General features: G+C 35.4%; 1 protein-coding gene across 1 annotated transcript; it reads left to right on the plus strand.

The window, feature by feature from the left end:
* The first annotated feature begins 7,070 nt into the window (after positions 1 to 7,070).
* On the plus strand, positions 7,071 to 12,967 carry LOC126708859 (protein unc-13 homolog). The gene is made up of 5 exons (XM_050408837.1): positions 7,071 to 7,702; positions 8,117 to 8,986; positions 9,755 to 10,210; positions 11,089 to 11,278; positions 11,368 to 12,967. The coding sequence occupies exons 1-5, from the start codon at positions 7,148 to 7,150 to the stop codon at positions 12,300 to 12,302; spliced, it is 3,006 nt and encodes a 1,001-aa protein (XP_050264794.1). The 5' UTR covers positions 7,071 to 7,147; the 3' UTR covers positions 12,303 to 12,967.
* Positions 12,968 to 12,993: the final 26 nt, after the last annotated feature.

The raw sequence follows: 12,993 nt of genomic DNA on the forward strand, positions 1-12,993 counted from the left end.
AGTTCCCCTAATATTTATAAACTTAATATAGCTCTCATGTATTTCGCCTTTGTTGTTTGAGTTTACAATTCACCTCGTGAGTCATTCCTTCCAAGTTCCATTGAGCATTCTGTTGAAAAAATAGCATGGAATGAATAAGAAATTGATGTTTTTTATGTTCACTTGAAGATGTTATTATAAGTGGTGAAAATCCTTGAGTCTCACATTGGAAATAATAGAGAATATGAGTTTGGGCTGGATATAAGGTTGGACTTTAGGCATGTGTAAACTAGGCCCACTTATCCAATTAATAATAATATTTTATTATTTTATTTTTGAGTCAGTAAGTCTGTATACAACAGTTATCTCTAAAACAATGTTTTGGTTTTAAATTACGTATAATTTCATAGTCCCTCATTCATAATTTTTTTATATTTAAAAAAAAAAGAACTTTTTAGAGAAAATTCTTCTAGTGATAATATTTTGTGCATTCATTTTGTGTCAAAGAGAGAGAAAGAGACATTGAGTAATTTGCAGAGCACAACCTTGAGTGCTTCGTTTTCATGCTATAGATCATTTTATCCTGGGAGGCAGACGACCGCGAGTCTAAAAGCACCACAATGATTGTGTGAGGGGCGAAATCTGCTTTAAGGAGATTGTGTCAAATACAAGACTTGATCTGAATTGTTCATCATTTCACGCATTTAGTCTGTGAGTTTTTAATTATTTGCAGATTTTTTTTTATAAATATTTAATGTTTGTTTATTGCTTATGCCTATCACTTCTATTTGTGTCATTGCTTATTGTTAGATATGTGTTTTGTTCCTTTTGCTTTATCGCAAAAATAAATTGTTGAAATATATCAAACACATTCTTCTAAAATTAAAAAACTGTATTTTTACACAATTGATTTATTGTGTTTTGAATTACAATGAAATCTATAAAGAAAGCATTAAAAGTGATTTACAAAGACGGTAGGTCATTAAAAAAAAAACAAACAAACAAAATAAAACAAAAATCTTAGGATTTTCACGAACAGCCCATACTTTGTCAAACTGCGAAGGCACCAAAATCTTTCTTGTCGCTTTCTCTCTCTCTCATTTCCTCTATCGCTATCCCAAGTCCCAAGTGCCCATCCCCTCTACATTGCTTTCCCTTTCTCTAAAACCAATTAGCAATAATAGCATGTCACATCATAAATTATCTACACAATCACTCGTACTGTCATCTTAGCATCACCGTAGGTGGTTACCACCTCAAACTCCAATTAAGTAATTTAGTGCCAAACATCAATGGAGCTAAAGTCAAATATTTTTGCCTTCTTGCTACAGTGAACTGCCTAGACTAGTAGTTTACTGTAGCAAAAAGTATTAAAAAAAATTATATTATCACTTAGATGGGTTTCGTGGCAAAGAGGAAGAGAGAGGATGTGAGAGAGAAATTGATAAAAAAAATGAATAGTATTTGGTTGATGGTAAAAATAAGACTATCGATGTAGGGTGTGTCGTAAAATTATATGTTAAAATAGATAAAATTGCTTTTTGAGATGTTAAATGTTAAAATTTTTAATTCCACCTATATGAATGCTTTGTATACATAAAATGTGGTAAATCATCCTAAAAACAAAAAATTATTTAGTGTATCTTAAATTTTGTTTTTTTTTAATAAGCAACAGAATAAAAATATTCAGTGACATTTTTTTTTTATTATGAGTATGAGGTATTGTGTAGCTTAAGTTTGAAAAATACCATAAATGCTTGGATATTACAAAAAAAGACCGTAAAAAGGTTAAGTGAGCGTTTGGTTTCAACTGAAACCAACGTTCACGTTTTCATTTCACGTTTCCGTCCCTTTTTTTTTTTTTTTTTTTTTTTTTTTTTTTTTTTTTTTTTTTTTTTTTTTTCAGCGCATGAACAATGAATTTACTGTGCAAAGACAAAATTATTGTTCATGCACTGTAGCAGTACTGTTCACGTACTGTAGCAGTACTGTTCACGCATTAAAAATATTAAAAATGGGTCCCACGGTACTTTTCACACATTTAAAAATTATTTTGCTACAGTGTTTTCAGTTTTCAGTTTTCAGTTTCAGCAACAATAAGTTCAATCCAAACAGACCCTAAATATGTTTATATTTACAGCCTAACTTTAAGAGATAAAAATATGCTTTCTCATAAAAGGAAATTCCAATCAAGTATATAGTTATATAATGTATAATGCAAAAAGGAAAAAAGGAAGAAAAAAAATCACTGTCTATATTCATAATGTAAGTAGATTAAGAATATGTTGTGAAAGCCCGTGCTTAGAGACTAGTTTGGTTATTAACCTTTTAAATTTTAATCACTTACTCAACTAGATGGAAATAAGTTTCTCTTCACTGTACGCTTAACTTAACTGTTTATCTCTCTCTCAAAAAAAAAAAAAAAAAAATGTTTATCTGTTTTTGTTATCACTCTCTCGTTACAAACCAAGCTGCAGGCCCATTTGGCCAATTTAACTTGCCTGGGCTCGTATTATTGACAACCCAGTTCTGTTCCTTAAGCCTGTTCCATCTTTGTTACTTGTCTTGTTCTCCTAAATTTTTCTTTAATCATATTGAATGCACCTTTTTAATAATAGGAATCATTATACGATACATAGTGTTAAACTATGGTTTTCAGATCCACTTTAGTCAAAATCAATAACAAAGAAGAGAAACACAAGATATCCTTTTTTAATTTTTACTTTTTTACTTTTTCTTTGCCCTGTGTTTGTAAAAACTACCAACTCCCTAAAGAAAGTAACAATCTACCCGAAAATTGGTGCACCAGTGGTTACATGCAACTAGACTATACCGACAATTAGGCCAAAGAGGCTAAGAGGAACCTAAACTAAAGTACCTTAAAAGACATTTGACACTAACGCTATCTTACCTAGCAGACAAGGTCACAAGGATTATCTACACCATGTTTCGAGGATTCTCCAAGGAAATGCAAATTGGTTTTTTTACTTTTTCAAATAAGATTAATATTTTAAAACTTTTATGGTGACCCCCCAACAAATTGTACGGATATCATACTTGACCTCCAACTCTTAAAATTTAGATTCCAAAGGTGAAAATTCTGATTTCATTAAAGAAATCCTAATCCTACTTGTCTGTAAGTACTACAAACAACATTAGAGTTTGTCTAGCGTTTTTTTTTTTTTTTTTTTTTTTAACAACAAAGTTAGTTCAAAGTTTCTCTCTCTTAGTCATGGGTTCACTCCTAAGGATTTGGGTAGTGAAGATTTCAAGTTCAAATTCTGCAATAGGAAGTGCTTAGGAAAAAAAAATTTCTTACTTTTGGCTCATGCTCACTAGCATTCTCGATGGAACTAAGTGCACAGCTATAACTCATCTGGATTCCTACAAACTCAAATTCAGTGGGTAGGATGCCACTATAATCACACCTAGGTGGAAAACGCCAACCTAAGTCACCCATCGACCTCCCCTTTTTTTTTCCATCAAAATGTAGTTTTAAAGATATATATGACCCATCAAATCATAGCAAAATTCAATCTCTACCCTGCCCCCCCAAAAAAAACACGCACACAATTTGTTAAAGCGATCGTCCACAAAATCACTAAACCCATGCACTCACCAATCCATTTGTCAATGTCCAATACATATTTTGGTCACTGCAACACTTTAATTCGTTGATGCATTTTCTAATAATTGGTGGTTGATGCATTTTCTAATAATTGGTGTTTGGTGCGTATTTTCATTGCTTGTTCAAGTCTAGTCACATTTTAACGTCTTCTCTTACCTATTAAACTCAAGGTTTCACTTTTAAGCATAAAAATTTAGTAAGGTAGCCCATCCTCAGACACAAATTTATGCAGTACCTATATAGACCCACGAATTTTGTTTATGATAGTTGGTTGTGTTGGACTATTGGTACAAGATAAAGATAAAAGTGATGAACAATAAACTCGGAAATTTTCAATTACTTAACAAGGTAAATTACATTGGATTTCAGACGAAGTAAAAGGTCAAATAGGCTACATGGCTGCTCTCACTTGTCCTTATCTCCAGCTATTAGCCACGCTGCTCTTGCCCTATATTATTGAACAATTCTCAGCTTCTGTTTGGCAAAGGATTGGTTGTTGAGTTGTGTATAATAAACAAATCTCTGTCATTATTGTGTTAATTTTAAATACCCAAAAAATACACCAACTACTTTTTCTAATCTCATGCTTTTCTCTTTAACCACCGAAATTCCATGTTCCATTACAGCTTTCATTTCTACTTTTCCTAATTATGTGTGTTTATTTTACGCGCATTCTCAACCAGTCACTATTTAGATCTTGTCAATTTGTATTATTATGCATACCAACAAAAACAAAAACAGACTACCCCAGAAAGTGCCTAAGGTCAAATACTCAAAATACAATTCTATATGACAATCCATTTTTTTAAAACTTATTAGAAACTACACCTTCTTATCTTTGCGAATAAAAGTTCATCATTTCTAGAACAAATAATTTTTTTTTTTCTCATCAAATGATCTATATTCTATTGATTTGATGGTGTGAAAGTGACATGTATTGGGTTTGTTTGAATTTGATTTGAAACATTTTTTTAAGACGTAGACTTTTAATAGTGTTTTGGATGAATATATAGGACTGAGTAAAATTAATGTGAACGTATGAATAAAATGTATTTGACATTAGTGTATAGTTGGCTGAAAATAATTCAGCACACCAACTACTTTTCTTTTAGAACTGTTTCATTTACTTTTATGGTTAGGTTCCCATGAAAGAATGGGTCACTGCTAAAGCCAGAATTAATGGATTGGATAGGAGCACCAATAGAATTTTAGAACAAATATCAAACAAAACATAAATACAAGTGAGATGGGATATATGAGAAAGCTTTTTTAGTTTTGATAAATAAAATTAAGAACATGAAATGTGCTTGACCTTTTTTACAAACATGTGGAGACCAAATCGACCATATATTTTCTATACCGACGCCAATTATGTAACTTTAGAACACTCTTAATTAATAAATACTTCCTTTTAAATGAAAATTAAATAAATAAATAAATAATTGTAAATTTGTGTCAGAATTCAGAAACATATAAAATCCCCGCATACTTTTATTTATTATTATCTTTCTTTAATAAAAATAAAATAAATTGGATGGTAAAATTGTCGTGCATACTGACTACGTAAATTATTACTTTAATGAGTTAGTCTCTCTTTATATAAAGTTCTATCATGTTGATTTTAACTAGCTTGTCAACAAAGCTTTGATCAAAATTGTAAGTTTTTTTTGTTGTTGAGAAACTTAGGAAAAAAATAACACTGTTTGAACTCATAAACTTAAGCGAGAAGAAACACTGTTTAAACTCAAAATTAATACATAGTGCTCGGAGATGAATTCACTCAGACAAGATTGTGTTACCTAGGAAGTCCACAAAATCCACCCTCTAATATTCAACTTCACGCCTCTTTAAGTGTCCGCTTATTCTTATAAAAAAAAAAAAAGTGTCCGCTTATTTAATACTATAGGCCATTTCAAATAAATAAATATATATATATAAAGACACACACTAGAGGCACCAGAATTTATATAAAATTTACAATATTTTTTGAAAAAGAAAAATGTGTAGAGAGTGTCCAAAGCAATTGAGATAAAGATAAACACTAACGTGCTCACTAGTGAAGGACACTCGAACCCAAGACCGAATTCTTATTGGCCCAAATCCGTTACTCACCTTATTTCACACCTTATTTGGATTCATTACAAGTTAGAACATAAGAAAAAAAATTTGAGTATTTGAAAATTTTGTTAAAAAATTTGGTGCCTATAGATTTCTTGTATAACTTTAAATACTACATTTTAAAATTTCACTAAATCATACTTTTATCATAATTATCATAAGAAACGGACGTTTTAAGTTGAAATTATCTTAAAAAAACAACAATAATCATACTGTGGGTACCTAAGGCATGCTTAGGCATGCTTGGCAACGTCCTAGGCATGCAAGTAACGTCCTTGGCCGTCCTCGGCATGCTTGCAAAATCCTAGTCGTCCCACATCGAATAGAAACCCCCCCACTTTCTACCTTATAAGCATTGACGCGAAGGAGAAGTGTACCACTACTTCTTACCACTACTCCTTCGCGTCAATGCTTATAAGGTAGAAAGTGGGGGGGGTTTCTATTCGATGTGGGACGACTAGGACGTTGCAAGCATGCCGAGAACGTTGTCAAGCATGCCTTAGGTACCCACACATACTTTTATAAAACTTACAATATAAATTGAAACTATGCCAAATAGAAACTAAAATGTAAAATTGATTATATCAAAAGAAAAAGGGTCCAAGGGTGTTTTTGTGTACCTTAAGGTAGTCTTGTCATTTTCATTCTAAAGTTTATATTTCTATTAGTTTTTGTTATTTTTCATTTTGTACATTTATAGTATTCACATTAGTTTACGCAAACTTTGTCTATTTTAACATAAGATTTTTTTTTTCCTATTTTACATACTCACTTTTTAAAACATTTCATCAAATTATATATTTTACATTATATTTCTTTAAAATATCAAATTTAGTAAAAAAAATATCCTTTTTCACATACAACAAATATCATACGCTCTCTTCTATCATTCTCAAAATACATAAAAAAAAAAAGTGTCGGCGAAAGTTTAGTAAATTTACACGGTTATCGTAAATTTGTAACAACTATATATTTTTACACAACTTTACATAAACTAATGTGGATAAATTTTGAATATAATTAGCTAAAATGTAGTACTTTTTCTATTAGAACATTCACAGCAGTGGAGTTATTTTTTTAGCTATTTGACATCTCAAAAAACTACTTTATCTATTTTTTTAGCTAGATTTTGGGTATAATTAGCTAAAATATATTACTTTTTTCTATCATACAAGCATGAACAAAAACCTATTCATCCATTTTATTTCCAAAAATAAATAAATAAATAAATAAAATAAAATAAAAAAACAAAAAGGTAAGAACACAACAGCAACATATCATATAGTTTCACGGATACAGATGGCTTTTGCTTTTTATTATATTCTGTCTGTATACTCTACATTTTACTGTCTCATCACCACTGAGTCCATATATTTTGACTGTTTCTTCTCATTTCCTTCTCTCTCTCTCTCTCTCTCTACAATGGCTCATCTCTTCAGAGACTTGTCTCTGGGCCACTCCAAGAGAGAGATGACTCCGCCGCCAATTCAACCACCAATTCCGCCACCAATAATGCCTGCCAAACCCACGGCCCCCGATCTCCCTTCCCCACTCGGCCAACTCGCCACCACCCAACTCACCGATTCCGACCTCCGCCTCACCGCCTACGAGATCTTCGTCGCCGTCTGCCGTACCTCCACCGCAAAACCCCTCAGCTTCGTCTCCTCCTCCTCCAACAACAACTTCAACAACGGCGCCAGCAATTCCGACTCGCCGAGTTCGGGTCCGGGTCACCATTCGCCCAACTCGCCCGGGTTACAGCGATCCATCACTTCCACCGCAGCTAGTAAAGTCAAGAAAGCTTTCGGACTCAAGTCCCCTAAGAAAAGCCCCGGGTCGGGGTCGGGTTCGGGTTCGGGTCACGGCAAGCCGAGGAGGCCCTTGACCGTTGGAGAGCTTATGAGAACTCAAATGGGTGTCTCTGAAGCTATGGATTCCAGAGTCCGAAGAGCTCTTCTCAGAATCGTTGCTAGTCAGGTCTTTTTGCTTTTCGTTTCGTTGATCTAACTTTGCTGCTTTTGAATTACTCAATTTTAGTCTTTTCCGATTGTTATTTCTATTAAATTTTAACCCATTTGATAAAGTTTGGATTTTTGGTTGAATGTTTTATTGGGTTTATGCTAATTGTTGTTTGATCTGATGGAATTGAGTTTAAATGGATCATGATAAATTTTTTGATATTCTATTCAATTTTTGATATTTGGGTTTCAAATACATTTCCTTATTGGATTGTCTCCTATAGTTCTGGATATAATTATTGACTACTTTTGAAAGTTTTGAGCTTTTGTTACTATGCTACAATGTGGTTTCAGTGTTGGATAAACAACTATAACCGTTGTTGCATTTAAGTAATCGGCTTTTCATGGCCTTGTTTTCATGTTTTGGTGACAGGTTGGAAGGAGAATTGAATCAGTAGTAGTTCCATTAGAGCTATTACAGCAGCTCAAGCTTTCGGACTTTACTGATCATGAAGAATATGATGCGTGGCAAAAGAGGACTCTGAGAGTTCTTGAGGCTGGTCTAATTTTGCACCCCCAAATGCCATTGGATAAGTCAAATTCTGCTGCACAGCGGCTGCGGCAACTTATTCGTGGGGCTTTGGATAGACCCATTGAAACTGGGAAGAATAATGAATCGCTGCAAGTCCTTCGTAGTGCTGTTACGGCTCTTGCTAGCAGATCATCTGAAGGTTCTATCTATGAGACATGCCACTGGGCAGATGGATTTCCGCTGAATCTCCGGCTCTATGAAATGCTTCTAGAAGCTTGCTTTGATGCTAATGACGAAACGTCTATTGCTGATGAAGTTGATGAGCTAATGGAACACATTAAGAAGACCTGGGTAATTCTTGGAATAAACCAAATATTCCATAACATTTGCTTCACGTGGATTTTATTTCACCGTTTTGTTGCAACTGGCCAAGTTGAGATGGACCTGCTGTATGCAGCTGATGCTCAGCTTGCAGAAGTTGCAAAAGATGCAAAAATAACAAAGGATCCAGAGTACTCCAAGGTCTTGAGTTCTACATTGAGTTCGATATTGGGTTGGGCAGAGAAAAGGCTCCTTGCATATCATGATACTTTTGATGCTGGAAATATCGATTCCATGCAGGGCATTGTGTCTCTGGGGGTATCAGCTGCTAGGATTTTGGTTGAAGATATATCTAATGAGTATCGCAGAAAAAGGAAAGGTGAAGTTGATGTGGCTCGCAACAGGATTGACACTTACATCAGGTCATCAATACGCACAGCTTTTGCACAGGCAAGTCCATACAATCTGCATCTCATCCCCCCCCCCCCCCCCCCCTTTTATTAAGAGGGTCTAAAATGTGATACGGTGGGGATTTTGCATTGTTAGTAGACCCTATGTTATTTACATTGCATGTATAAAGAATTGAATTTGGTAAGCAAGTCTGTTGCAATATGTTGGATGCTTTCTTAATATACCTCCCAAAAAACTTTCAACAAAATAGCATGTGCATTGTTTCATTTTCAGAACATGTAAAATTACAAGACCATAATGCTGTGGGAGAGGTGTCCAAAAAAAAAGCAAATATTTGTGCAAGACATTAATTGTCCTAAATTTTTAGATTTTATAACCGTAAAGAACAAATTTTTTTGGGGGCATGATGAGCAACCAACTTTATTATGTCAGTTTCCCCTATTTACTGAGAGACCATGTATTATATGCTTGACATGTTGACATGTTTATATAACAATCTTAGCATTCTAGTATTCAAGTTAGGTTGTCTGTGTTGCTCAAATTTAGTTCAATACACCTGTATGGCTGTACCTTTCCTCATTTTAAGTTTGAACTCAACCAAGACTCAAGCGGACACTGAACATAGGTTTGGGTGGCATGAATTTTTTATTATAGAGAGAGAGAGAGAGAGATGAGGATACCTATTGGTTGTGTTATTTCTGCCTGGCAGCAAGCATTTTTTTTACTCATATTTTTGCAGTATATTATTTTGGGTTCTTTTAAGTTGGATGTATCACCTGAAATAATGTTTGAATTTTTATTATATAGCGAATGGAAAAGGCAGACTCTAGCAGGAGAGCATCCAAAAACCAGCCAAATCCTCTTCCTGTGCTGGCCATCCTTGCTAAGGATGTTGGTGAGCTGGCAAGTAATGAGAAGAAGGTGTTCAGTCCAATATTGAAGATATGGCATCCTTTAGCAGCTGGGGTGGCTGTAGCCACCCTTCATGCTTGCTATGGGAATGAGCTAAAACAATTTGTATCAGGTATAATGGAGTTGACACCAGATGCAGTTCAAGTGTTGAGGGCTGCAGATAAGCTGGAGAAGGATCTTGTGCAGATAGCTGTGGAAGATTCGGTGGACAGTGATGATGGAGGGAAGGCAATAATCCGTGAGATGCCTCCTTATGAGGCTGAAGCTGCTATTGCCAATCTGGTGAAAGGGTGGATGAAAACAAGATTAGACACACTGAAGGAATGGGTTGATAGGAATCTGCAACAAGAGGTGTGCACTCATTATTCATTTGAGGATATGTTCACTCTATTGATGCATTGTTGTTGAAGTTTGTCATCATGACTAATTAGTAATTATACTGGGTCTTTTATTTTTAATAAGTTACACGCCCTATGGGTTATGAACCCGCAACTGTACTCTCTCTACACCTTTTGGGAGGAGGAAGTGCCATTTGAGTCACAGCTCATTGGCAATTATATTGGATCCTATTGTGGGCTCATGGGCAAATGTATTGCAGCTGGATAAGAAGCGTCTCAGTCCCCCCCACCCCCTTGTTTTTCCATCTTTATATTTTCTATTCATTGTAGTATAAGTGCAAAGCTTGACTTGTTTTATATGTGTAGTTGCACACATAGAATTTATCTAACATCATACCAGTTATGATATCAAGTTTCCTTGGGTGGAATTTCCTAAATATTTTGGGGTTCAAGTGATAGCCCAGTGGTACTAGCAGTCTAGCACTATCTGTGGTACCTAATGCCTGTGGTTTGTCCATCCCCCACAATTATTATTATTATTTATAAATAAATAAAAATGAATATCCTGAATATTTTGAACACAACATTTGTCAAATCTTGTGACAAACATTGGTTACTTGACCATGCTAAATGCCCTTTCTTATTATGCATGCTTTATTGCAGATAAACAATTAAAGATGGACACTAATAATTCTGTTATAAAAATGAACAATTATCTCAAATTAGGGAAATACACAACCCATGCACCAACATGGGAGTGAATCCATGATCTTACCCTCCATCTGTCACTTGTGAGGGGAGCAGATGGCATTTGGTCCAGGGACCATTGGCAAATGAACAAAGATCTTTATCATCTTTCCTTCACCTAACCTTGTTCATTATGATATTTAGGTCTGGAATCCAAGAGCAAACCAAGAAGGATTTGCTCCATCTGCTGTTGAAGTTTTGCGAATTCTAGATGAAACTTTGGTTGCATTCTTTCAGTTGCCAATACCAATGCATCCTGCATTGCTTCCTGACTTGATGGCTGGTCTTGACAGATGTGTTCAATACTACATAACCAAGGCAAAATCAGGCTGTGGTAAGTGCTTTCACAAATCTCAAATTATGAACATATAGCTTCAGATGCGTGATATATGTGGTAATCATCACTCTTTATTTTGAAATCAGGGTCACGAACTACGTTTGTTCCCACCATGCCATCATTAACCAGATGTACTGTAGGATCAAAGTTTGGCAGCTTTGGGAAGAAGAAAGAAAAAACACCAAATTCTCAGAAGAGAAATCCTCAGGTTGCAACAGTGAATGGTGATAACTCCTTTGGGATATCTCAGCTATGTGTTCGTATAAACACTTTGCAACGAATCCGAACTGAGTTGGAAGCCTTGGAGAAGAGGATAATCACTTATCTCAGGAATTCTGAATCTGCTCATGCAGAGGACTTTTCTAATGGTTTAGGAAAGAAATTTGAGCTTTCACCAGTTGCTTGTGTGGAAGGAGTTCAGCAACTGTGTGAGGCTGTGGCTTATAGAATTGTTTTCCATGATTTAAGTCATGTTCTATGGGATGGTTTATACGTTGGAGAGCCATCGTCTTCTAGGATTGAGCCTTTTATTCAGGAACTTGAGAAAAACTTGATGATCATTTCAGACACTGTGCATGAAAGAGTTCGAACACGGATGATTACTGACATAATGAGAGCATCCTTTGATGGGTTCTTGCTGGTGTTGCTTGCTGGAGGCCCCTCCCGTGCTTTCTCCCGGCAAGACTCTCAGATAATAGAGGATGATTACAGATCTCTCAAAGATCTATTCTTGGCTGGTGGGGATGGCTTGCCTTCTGAGTTGATAGACAAGTTTTCTCCTATGGTGACAGGTGTGCTTCCACTTTTCCGAACCGATACTGAGAGCCTCATTGAGCGGTTTAGACGTGTGACCTTGGAGACATATGGCTCTTCTGCCAGGTCCAAACTTCCATTACCTCCAACTTCTGGGAATTGGAACCCAACTGAACCAAACACACTTCTACGTGTTTTGTGCTACAGGAATGATGAAGCAGCTACGAGGTTTCTAAAGAAGACTTATAATTTGCCTAAAAAGCTGTGAGAAACTTGGCTGCGGTGCATGGGCATGGAAACTAGGGAAATCTCTTCTTGCATTGGTACTGCATTTGCAGAACCTACTCGTAGTTCTGCTTGTATTTAGTAAAGATGGCCCAATTGAGAGGGCTCCTTATTTTCATGGGTGGGTGAGCTTTAGGTGCCTTAAGAAATAGCAGTGATCTTTGTATATTATATTCCAAGCGTCTTGGTTTACTTTGGCCACCATTTGTGACGATTCAAAGTCCAAGTAGAGACAAAAAGAGTGCGGAACTTCCAAGAGGCTTGCTTGTGAAGAATAGTGGATATTCTTTGAGATTCATATTCATCGTATAAAGCCATGAGATTCCTTCGATGATATTCTTGTCTGTTCCATACCGCAATCTGCAGCAAATTTTTTTCCCACTAGTGGTTCTTTCCTCTTCCTAAATCTTCCCCCCATTCTTTTGTTTTTGCTGCCCCCCTCTTTTGGTTGAATTTCATTGTAGTGGCTTGTAGGCCTTACCGGTACAAGGCATAGTATAGCATTATTGTTTTCATACAAGTACTGGTATTTGTTATTAGTATGTATTATAAACCAGGCTGCTCTTATTGCAGTCAGATTTATATTCAGTGTGTATACTGTGTGCGCTAGTTTGTATATGATCGACTCTAGATTATTCTTTTGGTGCATCTCGAGGAGTATTTACTTTGCAATG

The sequence above is a fragment of the Quercus robur genome, chromosome 12 (assembly GCF_932294415.1).
Source record: "Quercus robur chromosome 12, dhQueRobu3.1, whole genome shotgun sequence".
NCBI classification, from domain to species: Eukaryota; Viridiplantae; Streptophyta; class Magnoliopsida; order Fagales; family Fagaceae; genus Quercus; species Quercus robur.

Excerpts from the sequence above, each read along its gene's own strand:
- LOC126708859 (XM_050408837.1), top strand. The coding sequence starts at position 7,148 with ATGGCTCATCTCTTCAGAGACTTGTCTCTGGGCCACTCCAAGAGAGAG. Across the intron at positions 10,211-11,088 it reads ATAGGAATCTGCAACAAGAG|GTCTGGAATCCAAGAGCAAA; the intron begins GTGTGCACTCAT and ends TATGATATTTAG. Across the intron at positions 11,279-11,367 it reads CAAGGCAAAATCAGGCTGTG|GGTCACGAACTACGTTTGTT; the intron begins GTAAGTGCTTTC and ends TTTTGAAATCAG.